General features: G+C 37.1%; 1 protein-coding gene across 3 annotated transcripts in view; it reads left to right on the top strand.

The window, feature by feature from the left end:
* Positions 1-2,857: 2,857 nt before the first annotated feature.
* Positions 2,858-19,914, top strand: part of TENT2 (terminal nucleotidyltransferase 2) — a 59,163-nt gene continuing 42,106 nt past the window's right edge. For 2 of the 3 annotated variants that reach the window (XM_061430051.1, XM_061430052.1), the window contains exons 1-4: positions 3,187-3,255; positions 9,441-9,614; positions 9,742-9,831; positions 13,297-13,534. In XM_061430051.1, the coding sequence (XP_061286035.1) occupies positions 9,478-9,614; positions 9,742-9,831; positions 13,297-13,534 (465 nt within the window). In that variant the 5' untranslated portion in view covers positions 3,187-3,255; positions 9,441-9,477. Of the gene's footprint in view, positions 2,947-3,186; positions 3,256-9,440; positions 9,615-9,741; positions 9,832-13,296; positions 13,535-19,914 lie in introns of those variants that run through there. The other variant, XM_061430053.1, reaches the window with a different exon arrangement.

The raw sequence follows: 19,914 nt of genomic DNA on the forward strand, positions 1-19,914 counted from the left end.
TGCTAGTATAATAAGATCAGTTTACTTTTGTATATTGATTTTTATATAATGTAATCTTGCTGATCTCATTTGTGTTCCAGTAGCTTCTTATAGATTCTATAGAATTTTGACTGTATATAATATCAGTATATAAAACTGTATATAATGTCAGTATATAATGACTGTATATAAAACCAGTTTTACTCCTTCCTTTACGATTTGGATGCTTTTTATCTCTTCTCACCTTATTGCACAGGCTGGAAATTCCTCAGTACGGCATTGAAGAGGTGGTGAGTGCAGACATTCTTGCCTTTTTCTGATGTTAGGAAGAAAACAGTTCTTTCCCATGAAGAACTACTTTTTACAGATGTTTCCATCAAGTTGTATGTATTCTCTTGTATTCCTAAGAATGGATACTGTGTTTTTCCAATTCTATCATTGCATTTATTGAAATGATCATGTAGTTCTTCTTTCTTAGTTTTAGTTAATGCTGTATTATATTGTTTGATTTTCCATGTTAATTCAGTCTTGCATTCCTGTGATAAGCCTTCATCTGGACATAATGTACTATCCTTTTTAAATATTGTGGAACTAAAATAGGCAGAATTCTGTTAAGAATTGTTGCATCTATGTTTATAAGGCTATTGGCCTGTGGTTTTCTTTTCTTGCAACATCTTTGAGTTTGGGTACCAGAATAACGCTATCCTTACAGAATAAGCTGGGAAGTATTTACCTCCTTCAGTTTCCTGGAAGACTTTTGTAGAATTTGAATTATGTTTACTCTTAAAATTAAATCATGTTAATGTTATAAAAAAGCTGTAGTGAGTATATTACCACCAGACAGAGTACAACTAGAGAAAAGAATATTACCAAGAAAAAAAAGGGTGATTTATAAAGTGAAATTATTTAATGACAAAGTAATTTTCATATTAATTTCATTAAAGGTAAATTCACCTAAATAATAGAAAAATTCTAAATGTTTATGCAACTATTTGCGGAGCTTCATAACACATAAAGCAAAAACTAATAGAACAGCAAGAACTAGAAAAATTTGTAATTACAGTCAAGGATTTCAGTGTTCCTCTCTTAAATAATAAAATCAGTAGACAGAAAAATCAGTATGTTCTAAATTCCTTGCTCCACCCCACCCCACCCCACCCCACCCCAGGATTTAGATTTAAACATGTGGACTTACTAAGCTGCTTCAGTCGTATCTGACTGTGCGACCCTATGAACTGTAGCCCGCCAGACTCCTCTGTCCACGGGATTCTCCAGGCAAGAGTACTGTAGTGGGTTTCCATGCCCTCCTCCAGGGTACCTTCCTGACCCAGGAATCAAACCCTGATCTCTTAACATTTCCTGCATCAGAAGGTAGCTTCTTTACAGCTAGCTCCACCTGGGAAGCCTAGTATCAGGCAAGTTGGTGTGATTGACGTTTGTACATTTCATCCAACAGCTACAGAATAAACTTTTATTTTAAACGTACACAGAGCACTTACCAAGACAAACCCACCACATGTGGGCCACAAGACAAATTTCAATAAATTTAAAATGATTTAAATTATATGAAGTAAATTCTTTGATGATAATGGTATTAAATTAGAAATCAATAACAGATATTCTAGAAAAAAATCTGATACTTGGAGACTAAAGAACACACAAATAACCAAAGGATCAAAGAAAAAAACTCATAGGGAAATTAGAAAAGTATTCTGAAATGAAGTCAAATGAAAACACAATATATTAAAATGTGTGGGATGCAGCTAACAGTATTTTGAAGGAAACCTGTACTACTGAATTCTTGTATTACAAAGGAAGAGATATCTCAAATCAATGACGTCAGTTTCCAAGAACCTGGCAAATTATTTTAAAAACAACAACAAAAAAGAAAGGAAATAAACATAACAGCAGAAATCAATGCAAAAGAAAAACGGAGAAAACCTACGCAACCAAAAGCTGATTTTGAGATTTGAAATCAGTGAGGTTAATATGCCTCTTACCAGATCGATCAGAAAAAAACAAACAAGACATAAATCACTAATTTCAGGAACCAGGGAGTGAGGTCCTGTGTATTTTAAAAGGACAATAAATACTGTTAACAGCTTTATACGAGTAAATCCGACAGCTTATATTTTCACAACTATTAAAGCTCACTCAAGAAGAAATACTAAATACTTTTTGAATTAGTGAATGCTAGCTACTACGGACAGGGACTAGTCCAGGCTTTATAGATAAATAAGGGTCCCCAAGCAGCTCTCAGATCATTAACGAGAAAAAAAAGAAATAAAGCTTAATACTGATCGGTGAAGAAGGGTGAGGGAAAAACTTGGTCAGGAGGCCAAGAAAAGCTTCTCTGGGAAAGAGTCACTCCATGCAGACAGGAAGGACCGGTTAAAAAAAAAAAAAAAAAATGCTTATCAGAATGTGAGCTTAGAGATGGGGTTCAGGGAAACCCTCTGCCTTTCTCAAGGAAGTCCCAGCCTCAACGCGCTCGCAGCTACGACCTTCCTCCAGCCTAACCGTGACGCCCCCAGCCGCGCGCCTGCACACTCGAGCGCCTGCGCATTCGAGCCAAGAGCTCGCAGGAGTGAGCGAGGCCGTTGCCGGAAGTATGACCTCCCGCTGCCTGTTCGCTGTTTCCATCCGGGTCACGTCGGTCTTCCGGGTATTTCCGATAGGGCTTTCTACGCCTCCTTTTTTCGGTTTCTTTTTAGTCTTCCGTCTCTTGCCACCGCCCCTGAGCTCCCACACCCTTGCCGGCCCTGCTTTTTCTTGTGTCGCTCCTCCCTGCTGCCGAGGCCGAGACTTGGCGCTCAGCCCGAAGCCAGGCCTATCCATTCCGCGTGGGCACTACCTCCTTTGGCTCGGGAGGAAGCTAGGACCAAGCGCGCCAGGCCGTCGCTCCTGGAGCTCCTGGGCTGGGGGTGCCGGTCGACCCTCCTGCGCAGTCCTTTCCCGAGGACACTTGTGAGTTAGCGGGTTTAAGAGAGGGAAGCCTCCCTGTAGGCCCGTTTGGGGGGCGCGGGGCGGGGCGCCGCGGCGCGCCGGAAACTTTTTCGAAAACTAGTGTTTTGTGTGGGAGGTTCCGGCGGTATCTCCTCAATATCCCAGAGGTCTGGGCGGCCCCCGGACTGCTGAATTTGCTGAAGCATTTTAGGAACTGTGACGTTCTTCACTCATTTGTCTTCCTCGCGTCCCGTCCTCAAGTCTAGGACCAAACGAGGAAGAGCGTCTCGAGACTCTGCATGGGGTTTCAAAGGGTGGTGAAGAGCTAAGGTAAATACTTTGAAACTTAAGACTTTTCACTGAGTGGTTGTGAAATTGCCTCAGTTCTTCGAGTTACAGGAAAATGCACAGATTAGGACTGTCCGATTGTTGTGTACCCCCTGTGTTCTGTTTTTGCCCCCTCTTCAACTCTCTAGGCCAGAACGCGAAGGGGTACATGTGTCTCCCAACTTTTGAATCGTCCACGTTCCCTGCCTTGTTTGATTCTGTCTCACCTCTTTGTCTGAAATACCAGTTGTTTGTTTATATTGGTATACCAGTGAGGGGAACAAAAAAGAAACTGAAACTCAAGCTAAATTGGCAACTTAACAGGTGTGTGGTGTGTGGTTTTCTACGGAAAGATCATAAGTGAATACTAAGTCTATGTGTTTGTATTACAGGTAACATGCTACTTTTGTAAATACTCTCGTATGCTTCATTTCCGCAAGGCTTTTTAACATGGCATCGACAGCCTTGTACTGACAGTAACAATACTTTAAACAGTAGGAAATGTCCCGTAACGGGCTCTGTGTGGAATAGGCACTGAAGAAATGTTCCTTTGGAATCATGTGGCTCGATTATTTTTCAGCACTTGGATGCGATCTAATTCTTAATCAAATGGACGTCTCTTTCACAACCTATGGATGGGTTGACAAAGGGTGAGCAGGATTTAGGAGTTAGACTTTTTGTATTGTGAAGAAGAGTAGTAAGTTTAGGGGATCAGAGGCATTTGGACAAAGTGGACAGGTAACTGCAGATTCCACTTCCTAGGAAATCTTGATGAAGGAGTTTATGTAATCTTGAGTGTTCTGTAATTCTTTGGAGGAGGTCAAGTTTAGGATAGAAATTCCGATTTTTAAGTTACAGGACCAAAGGTTATGTCACTAGGAATTACTTTGAAAACTACTCCATTACAGCCTTGTCTCATGTATGATTATTTACAGATAGACCTGTATAATTTCCCAGTAGGCTTGCTTAGTCAAGAAGTAATCCTTAAAAGTGTCTCTTTAATCTCTCCTTAAGGCAGGAACCAATGCAACAGTTTTAAAGCAGTTCAAAATTTATTCCATTGTGTAGTCAAGACAGATTGAGAAGTTCATAACTTTCAAACTAAGAAAAATAGGATACCACTAACATCTGCATTTTCTTTATCATAAAATTTCTTATACCTGGTACTGTGGATAATGTGGAGTAATCTTCTTTTTCTCTACTTGCTGAAAAAGCCTTTTGTTCAGAATATAAGAAAAAAATTTAAAATTTTGTGGAAGTCCCCTTAAATCCGGTGTGATAGTAGTTTTGCTGGATTTTATTCTCAGAAACTCTGTTTTGTTTAAAAAATGATCCCTTATATTGTCTATTGTTTGTGTTTTTTTTGTGAAGTTGCTTGGTAGTGTTTGACTCTTTGCGATCCAGTGGATGCTTTACCATCTAAGCCACCAGGGAAGCCCGATATTGTTTATAATAGGTTATTATTTTGGTGTCATTTTTATCTTCATCAGAATTAGTGTTGGAATGTATTAAGGGAGTAGATTTTCTTGTGGCGCTGGTGGGAAAGAATCTCCCTGAAATGCAGGAGACCCAGGTTCGATCCCTGGATTGGGAAGATCCCCTAGAGAAGGGAATGGCAATCCACTCCAGTACTCTTGCCTGGAGAATCCCACAGACAGAGGAGCCTGGTGGACTACAGTCCTTGGGGTGGGTTGCAAAGAGTCAGGGACGACTCTTTGTGTGTACCTTAATATTACTATCTTTGTGTGTCTGTTAATATTAAGAGAAATATTAGAAAGGAATAGAAATCCATGGGCTTTTGGTTTACTTCCTTATCTCTAGATGATTATGCAGGATACCTATTGGAAAGCATTGAATGTCATTGGTTAAATTCCCTAGGAATGATTCTCCCCACTTCCAAGGTTGGCCTAAATAAGCTGGACTTGAAGGCCAAAATTCATCTGAGGAGAATTGACAGATTCTTTGCTTTGGTGGTGCTCCAAAACCTTTGATGCTTATCTGGAATTTGGGATACACTGATTTAGGTAACTGCTCTAAAGTAACTAAGTATGCAATCATTCTTAGCTTTTAAGAGTACTTCTTTAGCTTTGAAGAGTACTTCTGGGCCACAAGACATCTTTTGACTTATTCTGTCCTTATTCTGACCTTATAATAGGATAGAAGTAAGCCCATAATCTGGGCTATTATGTCATTTTGGGTCTCAAGCATGAAGAAAATACAAACATATTTGTACACATAAACAAAATATCTGGAGTTTTACCTATGGACTGGTTTAAATAAATCTGAATATAGAGTATTTTAATTCTAGTTTTTCTGAATACAAATTCCTTCTCTTATTTGATCAGATCCATATTGTATGTCTGTATTACAGTAAAATTAAATATCAAGCACAGTTCTTTATAATGAATTGTATTTAATGTCATTTTCTCATGAATCCTATGACATAGTAATTGTTTTTTGGGAAGTTGGATCAGAGAAGCAGAGTCAGGGAGGCCAAGAAAGAGTATGAACCCAAGTAAAGGGAGAAGGTGGCATTAGGGACAGCCTTAAATCTGGCATTCTACTGTTATTGAGAGTACTTTTAATAAAGAATGCTGTGCAATCCTGCTTGGTTCAAGATATTGTCTCTAAGCAGCAAACAACAGGCTGGAGAAGGAAATGGCAACCCACTCCAGTGTTTGCCTGGAGAATCCAGGGACGGGGAGCCTGGTGGGCTGCTGTCTATGGGGTCGCACAGAGTCAGACATGACTGAAGTGACTTAGCAGCAGCAGCAGCAAACATCAGAGAGTATAGTTTGGCAAACATTATAGGAATTAAAAAAAAAATCAGTCTCCTATAGCTAGAGAAAGGCCTTCTGAAGAAAGCTGACAAACTCTTGTTTTCTGGAGGTAGCACCTTGTCTCTGGCACCTGGGTTGGGATCTGATGGTGGCTTTTCTGCACAATCTCTTATGAACTTTAAACTGGTGAGTCTCATTATGTATGGCTAGCCTAGGAAATTTTAATCTTTCAGAATTGAAAAGGAATAAAGTTTCTGTGAGTGGTTTATTTGTTTCTTCCCAGAGCTTTCTTTTTTTTCCTCTCCTGTTGTCTCCTGTTCTAGTTTTTCAAGCCATCTGGTCCCAATCTCCAGAGGCAATTATTATTTCTTTTAGTAGTATATATATTGTTTTCCTCTGTTGTTCTAAAAAAAAAGAAAACACAACTTTTATAACTTGTTTTTTAGATTGACATCTATTGAAAATGAGGATTTAGCACTTTTATGTAGCCTCTCTCATCATAAATTATGATGTATATAAACATGTAAATAATATGTAAAATATAATATAATAACATGTAATTATAAATAAATACAATGTAGTAAGTAATATATAAATATATTATAATTTTGGGCTTCCCAGGTGGTGCTAGTGGTAAAGAACCTGCCTGCCAGTGTAGGAGACATAAGAGATGTGGGTTTGATCCCTGGGTTTGGAAGATCCCCTGGAGGAGGACATGGCAACCCACTCCAGTATTCTTGCCTGGAGAATCGCCTGGACAGAGGAGCCTGGTGGGCTGTTGTCTGTAGGGTCTCAAAGAGTTGGACATGACTGAAGCAACTTCACCTGTATACATGTTATAATTTCTGTTTAAATCAACATGTTAAATATTCATGTTATTTTAAGAACTAAGTAGGTAACTGACTATATTTTCTTTTTTATATGACCTTTTGAGTGTGTTTTGTCTGTAGTTTCAGTAATTTATTTTTAACTTATTGCATTTCTTTCTAAGACTTTATTTATTTATTGACTGGTGGGTCTTCAGTGCTGCACACAGGCTTTTTCTAGTTGCTCAGAGTGGGAGCTACTCTTTATTGTTGTATGCGGGCTTCTCATTGCAGTGGCTTCTCTTGTTGCAGAGCACAGGCTCTAAATGCACCAGCTTCAGAAGTTGCAGTGGGTGGGCTCAGTAATTGTGGCGCATGGGCTTAGTTGCTCCAAGACATGTGGGATCTTCCAGGACCAGGGATTGAACTGACGTCCCTTGCATTGATTGTAAAGCTGATTCTCAACCACTGGGCCACCAGGAAGCCCTCACTTGCTACATTTCTGTTCCTATAATTAATTTTTTCTGCTCTGTTGGCCAAACTCTTCTCTGGTCAAATATATAAGGTAAACTACCAGTTCATTTTTTTTCCACCTTGGGTATCTTCTTGTAGCCCTCTGTTTGTGTGTTCTATTTTAAGCTGTTGAGCTTCCCTTCACCACCATCCTGGGGAATTTACTGTCTCTGACCTGTGTGAGAACTCCCTTTTCCTAGATCTGGGATTTTCTTTTACTTTTTTCAATACCTTACATGTCTTGAAAGGGTTTTTATTCTCCTTTTGCACTGATACTATAATTGGGTATAGAATTATAGCTTGAAAGCATTTCCTACAGAAGCCTTGAAGGCATTCACTTCTTTGTCTTGTTTCCACTGTTGCTATTGAGTGGTCCAAAGCCATTTTGAGTACCATCCCTTTGTGTGTTTCTTTTTTTTTAATTGTACAGTTGACTTACACTGTTGTGTTAATTTCTGCTATACAGCAAAGCGATTCAGTTATACATATGTATATACATTCTTTTTTTTACATTCTTCTACATTATGGTTTATCTCAGAATATTGAATATAGTTCCCTGTGCTTTACAGTAGGACCTTGTTACCTATTCACCCCATCCCTTTGTTTATAACATTTTCTTTCTCTGTAATATTTATAAGCTTCTTTTACCTGGTATTCTGAAATTTCACTGTAATATGCGCTTATATATATATGTGTATATAGACGTGTGCGTGTGTATCTCGTGCTCTATACTCATTGGATCCTTTCAGTCTAAGGCTTGGTGTTCTTCAGTTCTGACCATGTTGTTTTATTTTCTTGGTAATTCCTTTTCTGTTCTTTCTGGAACTTAAGTTGTGTTGGATGTTGGACCACCTGGTTGCTTATATTTTTCTCTTACTATTTTGCCTCCTGTCTGCCCTCACCAGTTTTTCTTTCTTGTTCATTCCTCAGTGTTCTTTTAGCTTTCTGCTGGATATTTCTGCTTTTAATTTTGTAATTTCCAAGAGCCTTTCTTGCTTTTTAAACAACACATTCTTGTTTTACATATACAGTATTTTTTTCATTAATTATGAAATTAATGAGTTTTTTTTTCCTCTCATCTTTCGTTTGTTCCAAGTGTTTCTATTTATTACTAGGCCTTTTTAAAATTTTTAACTTCTGATGATCCATGACTGTTGTTTTTCTAGAAATCTAAATTGGAAGCTTCTGTGTGCCTACGTAGGCAGTTCCGTAGTAGACTTCATTGTAGATTTCTAGCAAGCTTAACATTTTCTTGGTGAACGACTGCTTCTATGTTACAGATTTCTTTGTTACCATATTATATGATTTCTCTTTCCATTATTTCATAGATGAATTTTTTAATTGCTTGTATTGGGAATATAAGCTGGGAATGCTATTTTTACTTTGTAGACTTTAATATTTGTTTTCAGTTTGTTTTTTTATCCCACTCTGTGAATTTACAGCCTTTTGGGGTCAGTCATTGCAAAGAATAAATATCTAGTCTCTTGGCAGGGGCAGTGAACGATTCTGATTGCGTTTTACATAGGTTTTCTCTGTTCCTGCAGAACAAACTCTCTTATTGGCTGTTGTTTTTATAAGTTGTTTAGAATTTGAGGGGAATCTCAGAGTTTTATAAATAGTTATTAGGTAATAAAATTCCATCCCTTGTTTGATCAGATCTGTAAGCTCTAAATCCTGGGACTTGGGTTGTCATATGAAGAAGGCTTATGCTTTTGAATAAATTAAAATGGGGATAAATGTAAGAAATTGTAGATTTCATTAAATACATCTCTTGGGTGGTTTCTTTTTATTATCAAAGTATAATGGTGTTAACTTGATTTATAAGAGAGTTGTTGATAAGTTTATGACAGTAATTTATGAAATTAGAAATTTGCATAGATTTTAGTGTCATTTGAATAATAGAGTTAATCTAGATTTAAAATTTATCATTATTATTTTGTTATGTATTTTGTGACTTAAGAGATCTATTTGAGAAAATAAATTTATAAATGAAATTTGTAACTTGGTAACTTTATTAAATAGTAGATACTGGTTATCAAAAAGTTCAGTGTCTTTAATCTATAATAATTTGTCTTTAAAACTATTCTAGGTAGAAGAATACATGTTGTCTTTTAGTGAACAAGAGCATGTTCCCAAACTCAATTTTGGGTCGCCCGCCTTTCACTCCAAACCATCAACAACATAATAACTTCTTTGCCCTGTCACCAAGTCTTTACTCACACCAGCAGCTTATAGATGCACAGTTCAGCTTTCACAATGCAGAGTAAGTGCACTGTTGTTTTGGCCCATGTTATTTGTAAGTTTCAGTTTGTACTTGACACAGATCCTTTTTATATGAAACATTTGGAGTTAGAGGAAATTTTATCATGTTCTTTCTTTGTTTTTGGTAGCTTGTCTAGAGCTGTGTCATTACAGCAGTTGACGTATGGAAATGTCAGTCCAATACAGACCTCAACTTCCCCATTATTTCGAGGAAGGAAGTAAGTATTTCTTACTTATTTGAAAAGAAAAATGTGCAGTTTTGGGAACTGTTTAACACTATATCTTGTATTAAGTTAAATGGACACTAACCTACATTTTGTTTCCTGGGGTCTGTGCAGTCAGTCATGTAACAGCATTTTCAAACTTCTAAGTATTTAAAAAATTTTAGGGGTAACTATCTTCAAATAACTACTTTTAATTGTGTTTTTAACTAAAGTAGATGGGTTTCTGTATATTTGCTAGGGCTGCCATAACAGTACAACAGATTGGGTGACTAAAATAACAGATTAATTTTCTTAAAATTCTGGGGGCTAGAAGTCTGAGATCAGGGTGTTAGCAGGTTTGATTTCCTCTGAGGCCTCCCTCTTTGGCTTATAGATGGCTGCCTTCTTTCCTAATACTGTCATCCTTCTCTGTTTTCTGTGTCCTAATTATTCTTCGGAGGATACTAGTTATGTTGGATTAATAACCCCAGTTTAATTTAATTACTTCTTTAAAGGCCCTGTGTCCAAATAGATTTTGAAGTACTAGGGGTTAAGACTTAAATGTGAATTTGAGAGGACGTAATTCAGCTTATAACTCTATTAAAGTTTACTGTTTAATTTATCTTACACAGGTCAGGTTCCACAATAAATATTATTATAGTGAAAGTTTCTATATGACATAAAGCTTTCTTTAGAGAAGTCAGGAATCAATTCACTTGAACCAATTTGATTAAAAGAAATTGATGTATCACAGGGTAATTTTGATAGAACTTTAGGGGTGAGTATTAAAATAAGCCTTGGCAATATTAGCAAGATACTGCTTTTTAAAGCCTGTATAAACATTCCATAACTTTTATGTACAATTAGAAATAACACTAGATAAGAATTACTGTTCACCCACTATGGCCTTCCCTCATACCTCAGTTGGTCAAGAATCCACCTGCAATGCAGGAGACCCCAGTTCCATTCCTGGGTTGGGAAGATCTGCTGGAGAAGGGATAGCCTACCCACTCCAGTATTCTTGGGCTTCCCTTGTGATTCAGCTGGTAAAGAATCCGCTTGCAATGCGGGAAACCTGGGTTTGATCCCTGGGTTGGGAAGATCCCCTGGAGAAGGAAAAAGGCTACCCACTCCAGTATTCTGGCCTGGAGAAGTCCATGGACTGTAGAGTCCATGGCATCACAAAAGGTCGGACGTGACTGAGCAACTTTCACTTCGCTATTGTGTTAGTTTCTGCCATACATCAACGTGAATCGGCCGTCGGCATACGTATGAGTGAGCTCCCTACATCACAGAGCAAATTCCCACTGGTTATCTATTTTATTCTTTACCCTGATAGCTAAGTTGGTAAAGAATCTGCCTGTAGTGTGAGACCTGGGTTCCATCCCTGAGTTGGGAAGATCCACTAGAGAAGGGAAATGCTTCGCACTCCAAAATTCTGGCCTAGAGGATTCCATGGACTATACAGTCGCAAAGAGTCAGACACAACTGAGCGACTTTCAGTTTGCAGCTTCCTTGGTGGCTCAGTTGGTAAAGAGGCTACCTGCAATGCAGGAGACTTGGGTTCGATCTCTGGATCGGGAAGATCCCCTGGAGAAGGGAATGGCAACCCACTCTAGTATTCTTGCCTGGAGAATTCCATGGACAGAGGAGCCTGGAGCAACTAACTCCTGGAGCAACACAACTGAGCAACTAACACTTTCACTGTGTTCAGTTCAGTCGCTCCTTTGTGCCCAACTCTTTGCGACCCCTATGGACTATAGCATGCCAGGCTTCCCTGTCCATCGCCAACTCCCGGAGCCTACTCAAACTCATGTCCATCGCGTTGGTGATGCCATCCAACCATCTCAGCCTCTGTCGTCCCCTTCTCCTCCCGCCTTCAGTCTTTCCCAGCATCAGGGTCTTTTCCAGTGAGTCGATTCTTTGCATCAGGTGGCCAAAGTATTGGAGTTTCAGCTTCACCATCAATCCTTCACTGTGTAGAGTAGGCATTGTTCTAAGGACTTTGCAAATAATGGTTTGACAAAGTTTTACAACAATTTGTGAGGTAAGTACTGTTACCCCTCTTCTGTTGAGAAAGTTGAAGCACACAGAGGTAATGAATTGGGTGGAAAACTGTATCATGATGCTTAAAATACTGACTTCATTTAAATTTTTGTGTTCTAGAAATTGTCTTGATAGCCCCATTTGTGAATCATGAGTGAAAATAAATTCCATTAGTTCATAATTATATATATTTAAACTTAACATTGACATTCTCAATAGAAATACTCATTATGTAAAGCTCTGAATTTTATGTTTAAAAATATTAAATGTATACTTGTGTTTTTAGCACTTGTATACCTTTATTGTAAGTAGGAATTCTAGTTATTTTGTGGGTCTGTCAGAGAGAGAGTAATTGACGTAATCCCAAAAGAATATTAAAATAAAAACCTTCAGGTGGCTATGACCCATAAAATTTTAGAGTTAAACAAAAGGATTGGATAATTTCCTGTGGTTTAAACAACTTAGTAATATTCATTTAAGTAAATACTATTTTTCCCAACAAATAATTACTTTTAAGTTGTTTTCTCTTTTTTATTTTGAATATTTTTAAGCTTCCAGAAAATTTTGAAAAATAGTATAGCGAGCACCTGTATGTGGTTTTCCTAGATTCATCAGTTTTGCTAAATTTTGTTTTATTCTTCCTGTTTGCTTCCCTACCCCACCACTTTTTTCTGAACCATGTGAAAGAAAGTTGGTGACATTGTTTCACTTTATCCCAAAGCACGTCAGTGCATTTCTCCTAAGGACAAGGACATTCTCTTGTATAACTAAAAATATATCAGTCATGACCAAGAATTTAACATGAATACAAGACTGTTATATTGTATATAATACTGTTATATTGAACTATATAAGTAGAGTTCGTTTTCAGACTAGTTTAGTTATCTAGTGTTTTTATAGTTAAAAAAAAAACAAAAACAACCAGCTCTCTTGATTTGGTCTTTCCTGCTGATAAACCAGAACATAGGTGGACTCCCAAGATCCTTTTTTTATGTACAGCACTCAGTTCACTTAATCTTATCCTCCTTATGTTAGAGTTTGGATCTTTTATTGTTAGTGATTCTATAAATAGAGATTTTCCTACCAAGTTTTTGTTGCTGATATGAAATATTGTGGTAGTTCAAATGCAAGAGACTAACCTTGATATATATATTGGTTTTTTTAAAAATATGCATTATTATACATTTTTTCTAAAGGTGTCTCTTTAAAAAAAAAAAAAAGAGGGAGGGCGGGGAAGGGAGAGGCAAAAAAATAAATAAATAAATAAAGGTGTCTGTTTATACTGACAATATTTTATGGTTCATTTAGAGCTAATAACATGGCCTTGATGAAAAAGTCAGTATTTTCATCTATTATTTATATATTTAAAATTTTTTTCTATTTGTTATGAGAAAGTTATATCTTTAATCACTAAGGTATGTTGCTTGTTTTCAGGAGATTAAGCGATGAAAAGAATCTTCCTCTTGATGGTAAACGGCAGCGTTTTCATTCACCCCACCAAGAGCCAACTATAGTTAACCACATAGTGCCTTTATCAGATGAAAGAAGATACTCAATGTCACCATTGTTTCATACACACTATGTACCAGATATAGTCAGATGTGTTCCACCTTTTCGAGAAATATCAATTTTAGAACCTAGAGAAATCACACTGCCTGAGGCCAAAGATAAGGTAATTTTAATATAGACTTTAGTTTTATCTTTTGAGAAGTTAATATAAATAGTATATTAAAAGTGTCAGAAATATCTAATGTCTTGGATTAGGTAGAAGATGCCCGTTTTCTGTACTATTTAAAAGACTATTCAACATAGTTTCCTATCTAAATTTGATTCTTTGATTTTTGTGAGCTGTTCTTTGGAAATGAAGCTTTCATATCAGGATGTCAGATTTTCTCTGATTCATAAAAATCTGGGATAAGAGCCTAAAAGAGTTGATTTCTTAGTTTAGAGAATTCTCTTGTTACCTATTCTCTTATAGTAAAATAAGCTTTCATATGGATACTGTAGTAAAGTATTAAAAAGCATGTTTTTCCTTGGTATATATATATATATTTTTTGGTATATTTGTTTTTATCATGAGGTTTTTAATGTCAAGAATAGAGAACCCAGGAGTCAGAAAATAATACTTTCTTATATTACTGATATGATATGTGATATGATCAAGGAAGATTTATCAAAAACATTATTTGGAAAACAATTTAAAATAAATGAAGCTATTTCAGTAATACTTCTTGGAAAATGACATCAGCATTGGGGAATAATGAGTTAATACCAATATTAGAAGCATGTCTCTTCTGCCCCCCCCATATTTAGTGAAACTCTTAAAAAAGCATTCTGGCTAATTTAGAGGAGTTTATAATGTAAAAATCTTGCATTCTTTTGAATTGTCTGCAGCTTATATTTGTTGTTTTTGCATTTTCAAAGCTGCTTTACCTTTGAGAAATACCACATTTGTAGGCTAAGGAGAATGGGCCTGGAGAGTGTAGTGATTTTGTTTTACTCATCTTTCCATTCCTAGCAAGCAGCATAGGTCTGAAACATAGTAAATGTTCAGAAAATGTTGGGTCAAAAAGGGAATACTTGCTTCATTCCTTGCTTGTGCCACTTTTTATTCTGCTATCATTCTTTTTTTCTTTAATTGAGATGCAATTTTATCATAAAATTCACTCCATCAAAGTGTATAATTCAGTGGTTTTTATTATATTCAGAAGGCAGTGCAGCCATTACCAATTTCTAATTCCAGTACATTTTCATCACCTATAGAAGACACTTTGTACCCAGCAGCAATCGCTTTATCTCTGCCTGTCTCCCCCAGCCTCTGGCAACCAGTACTGATTTTTTATCTCTATGGATTTGCTTATTTTGAACATTTCATATAAATGGAATCATACAGTACGTGGTGTTGCTTCTTTCAGTTAGCATGTTTTCACAACTCATCCTTGTCATAGCAATTCTCAGTTCTTTATTCCTCCTTATAGCTGAATAAGAGGACACTTACCTGGTAGCTCAGTTGATGATGAATCTGCCTGCAGTGCAGGAGACCTGGGTTTGATCCCTGGGAACAGAAGATCCCCTGGAGAAGAAATTGGCAACCCACTCCAGTATTCTTGTCTGGAAAATCCTGTGGACAGAGGAGCCTAGTGGACTACACAGCCCATGGGGTCACAAGAGTCGAACACAACTTAGTGACTAAACCACCACCATAGGGGAATACTATTCCATTGTATAGATATACCATATTTTATTTATGCATTCCTCAGTTGATGGGTTTGGGAGGTATTTCAGAATATTGCTGCTGCAAGTATCTGTGTATAAGTTTTTGTACATGATGTTTTCATTTCTCTTGGGTCTATACTCAGGTGAAATTGCTGAGTTATGTGGTAGCGCTATGTATAACTTTTTGAGGACTTGCCAAAGTGTTTTCTAAAGTGGCTGCATCATTTTACATTTCTACCAGCAGTGTGTGAGTGATCCAGTTTCTCTTCATCCTTGGCAAAACTTAATATTTGTCTTCTTGATTATAACCATTGTAATGGGTATGAAATGGAATCTCATTGTGATTTTGGTTTACATTTCCCTAATAACTAATGATGCTGATCATCTTTTCATTTGTGTGTTAGCCATTTGTATATTTTCTTTAGAGAATTGTCTATTCAGATCCTTTGTCTGTTTTAATTTTTAATTGTCAAGTTGTAATAGTTCTTTATATGTTCTGAATACTGGACATGTACCAGATATATAATTTGCAGATATATTCTTGTGTTCTGTGCTTTGTCTTTTTACTTTTTTGATGATGCACTTTGAAGCATAAAAGCTTTTCATGTTAATGAAATCCAATTTATTTGTTTTTCTTTGGTTTCCTGAGCTTTTGGTATTATATCTAAGAAAATGTTGCCTAATCCAGGGTCACAAAAATTAATGCCTCTGTTATTCTAAGAGTTTTATAGTGTTAGCTCTTAGATTTAGGTCTTTGATCCATTGAATTAATTTTCATATATGATGTTAAGGTAGGGAGGTGTAAGTTCTTTTTTGCTCTTGGTCCAGTTGTCTCAGGACTATTTATAAAAATGGCTGTCATTCTTTATTCTTACTGTGAAGTAGGAGAAGCATTTAGGCGATATCAGTGGGAGGAAAGAGAAAGCAGACTAACTTCAAAGTTTTGATACCCCATTTCAGCACCTCTCAGTTCTTTGTCCTTTCTTTGCTTTCTCATTTTAAAGAAACTTACGTAATATTGTATTGTGAAAGCCTGCAGTAGAAATCAAATCAGGGCAATACTTTGAATGGAGATATAACAACCTTTTACTCTATGTGGGTTTTTGATATATGTATGTAGATAGGGCCATATAAAAATTTTTAATAGAAGGATAATTACTTTACAATGTTGTGTTGGTTTCTGCCATACATCAACATGAATCAGCCATAGGCCCATTTTTTATGGAATATATTATGCATAAGTATTGAAGCTCTCAATTTCCACTCCAGTAGTCTTGTTTGGAGAATCCCATGGACAGAGGAGCCTCGCGGACTACAATCCATGGGGTCACAAAGAGTTTGGACACGACTAAGCAACTAACACACACACATATTTGTAAATAGTTAAATATTGGAACTGACTTCTGCATATGGATAAGGTTTATAAATATATTGAGTCTCAGTAAATTTAATAACATTAGTCAGGATAAATCATCTAGTAAAATATGGTTCCATATCAATAACCTTTTTGCTTAGTAGCATAGAAAAAAATTCCCCTAAATCTTATGCTTTTGGCATAAGCACTTAACCTCAAGGGATAAAGATTATTAGTAGTATTCTATTGTTAAGCCAGCTTCTTTGAGTGTTACTCTTACTTGCCAGTTCTGGGAGAAAGAAGGCAAGTTCATTTCTGTGTTCATTCTTTAAATGAACACTTTTTAAGAAAACTAACATTTATTAATGTCTCTTCTCTTCCAGGCATTCTACATATGCTATGTCATTTAGTCTTTTCAACAACCCCATGACATGGATATTATCCTAATTTTACTGAGGCTCAGAAAGCTAAATAACTTGCTCAAGGTCACAGCTAGTAAGTGACACAACGAAGATTTGACCTTTGTCTCTAATAATATAAAGAGAAGGAACTTAAGATGCTTAAAATGAAGGGTAGGGAGATGACATTCTTAGAATTGACTATAAAAGTAGGTCATCTGTGAGAGTAAAATCTAATATTTACTGAGTGTCTTTCTTTGTCAACAGTTTGTATGGTTTATCTCTGCTGGATTTCAAGATGCGTGGGAGGTTCAGTGAGAAATAAAGTGGAGCAGCAGTTTGAGACCTTGAATGCACAGTAGAAGACCATCGAAGGTTTATGAGTAGAGGACTAGCACAATTAGATTTGCATTTGGGAGAAGATAATTCTTGCAGTTTAGTGGAGTTTGGTTTGGAATAAGGAGGGCCTGGAAAGAGGTATAATTACCTTGAAGGCTATTAATTGTTAAATTTTTTTCAGATGAGAGATGCTGGAGATTTCAGTTATGGTGGATGGTGGTAAAAAAGATGTGAGAGACCATGCATAAGGAAAATTGATACCTGTGTGGAGTGATTGTGGGGGGAGAGGGGGAGAGAGAGATCAGCGGCTTTAATGATTTGGACTGTTAACAGAGATGAGGAACCCAGATTTTGAGTGTTCAAGCTGATTGAGGAAGTAGTAGTCAAGAGTTATGTTCCTCAGCGCTTGGAACTATGGGAAATCTGCTGTAACATTTGTCTTCTTGAATGGCCTCATGTTCTGCAGATTGCATGCTAAGGCCATGGGAAATAGGGCTTGAGAGTACACTATGCAAAACCTAAACAGTTTTGGAACCAGAACGCTCTGAAGAACAATAATCAGTCCCTTAGAAAATGACCTGGATAGATCAGGTATGTGGCTTAGCCTGGTTGGGTCCTATTGCAAGGGATATTAAAAAATATACAGTACACAGTTGACATATGCTGCCTTGGGGGGGTCACTGAGACAAGGCAGTTAAAGTGGAGCTGTGAGTGAGTGAGTCAGGCTGTTAAGTAAGTCTCTGAAGGAAATACACTAGCGGAGAGCTCCATGAGGGTTGGGGTATGTTTAGTGCTTTTCGAGTGGGGATCCTAGATGTAGACACTTAGCTTTAGTTGATTTAGATCTGTAAGGACTCCTTCTTGTGAGCAGCCAAGCTAAGGGTTTTTGTTGTTGTTTTTTTTTTGTAAAGGTTACAATTCCACAATTTCTGCTCCACATACAAATCAGTCCAATTAATACATTAAATTGATACCATTGCCTTATTTATCCATCGTCTGTAAGCTAATTGGTATTGAAGAAAAACGTGTTGTAGCTGAGCTGTCCGTATATATTTCAGAAGCATGGTTGGGGCCTGAGATATGAATACCTGCAATAAAAGTGACAGTTGAACTCCTGAAGTAGATTAGATTCTGTATTTTTTTTTTTTTAAGTAATCAACAAAAATTTGTGAGTGCTGGCTATATGCTAAAATGTTGTGTTACAGCATTTTTCTAAATATTCATGGTCTCTTTACCATGCACATACATCATAGTGAGAGGGAGAGCCATTAGAAATAGTCATGCGAATTGCAGCTTTATATATTTATAAGTGTTATAAAGGACAAGTGCAGAGTTATCTCCATGATGGTGTGGAGATAATATTTGAGCTGAGATCTGAAGGGTGAGTAGGAGTTAATCAGTGAAGAGTGTTGGAGGTGGAGAGAAGGAACAGTGAGTCTGAAGGTTTACTGTGTGATAGAAAGGAGCATGCAGTCTGCGGAGAACTGAAAGGAGGCCATATGGTGGCTAGAGTTTGGATGATTTAGGGGGAAAATTGCTGAAGTGTGGTAGGAGAAGTGGGGAATCAGGCAGATCATGCAGGGACTTTTGTATATCATTTTAGTTTTCACCTAAGAACTTTGATAAGCTATTCAGGGTCATCTTTTAAGCAAGAAAGAGATGAGTTAAAAATTGTTTTGACTTCATTTTAAGCAATTGCACAAATGTGGAAGTAGGAAGTTGTTATTGGATACTAGGTAAAAGGTAATGGTGATTTGAATTAGGAAGTGCTGATAGTTAAGATGAACAAGAATTGATGGGTTTAAACTGTGTTGGGGAAAGTGAAATTGATGGGATTCGATGATGCGTTATTAGATTAGGTCATCTAAGCCTGTGTACTGTTGATGTTTTAGACCAACTTTGGTATGGAGGGACTATCCCCTGCATCTTAAGGTGTTTTAGCCACATTTCTGACTTCACTCACTAGATGCCAGTAATCCTTGGTTATGAGAACCAAAAATGTCTTCAGACATTAACAGATGTCTCCTGGGGGGCAGAAGTGCCTCTAGTTGAGAGAGAACCACTGGTTTAGATAGAGAAGATACTGAGGATTACTCCCAAGTTTCTGGCTTCTATAACTGGGTGTATGGTGGTACTGTTCACTGAGACAGAACAAAAGGCAAGAGGAGCCAGATAAAGGAGTATGTGTGTTTAATAGGAATTGGAGGGTGAGCAGGTATCTTTTGAGTTCTGTGTACATATTGTTTTAAACATACATTTGGAACATCAAATTAGATATTAGGAGTTGATAGTTGAATGTATATTGATCTGGAACTCAAAGGAAAGGTATTGACCAGAAGTGTACATTTGGTGATCATCGGCATATAGATGATAATTGAAGCTAAGAGTATGGATATGATTGTCTGGGGAGAGAGGAGACTGTGGATCATTGAAATAGGTTGAGGAAAGAGTGGGAAAATAAATGGAAACTAAGCATGTTTACAACTGTTTGGGGAAGTTTGGCTGTGAAGGGGAGAGCCAGAGATGGAAAGGTGGAACAAAGGAGTTTTTTTTAATTTTGTTTTTGAGGTGGAAGAAAGTTTAAGCACATGTAAATATATATTGGAAAAATTCAGTCGAGAGAAAAATTGATTACTGTGGGAAAAAAAAGTATAATTATGAATAAGATTCCTTAGAAGGTGGAAAGGGTGTGGGTCCTGCTTATATGTGGAGACATTGGCTTTAGGCAAGAGAGAATTTTTTTGA

Source organism: Bos javanicus, chromosome 10 (assembly GCF_032452875.1).
Source record: "Bos javanicus breed banteng chromosome 10, ARS-OSU_banteng_1.0, whole genome shotgun sequence".
NCBI classification, from domain to species: Eukaryota; Metazoa; Chordata; class Mammalia; order Artiodactyla; family Bovidae; genus Bos; species Bos javanicus.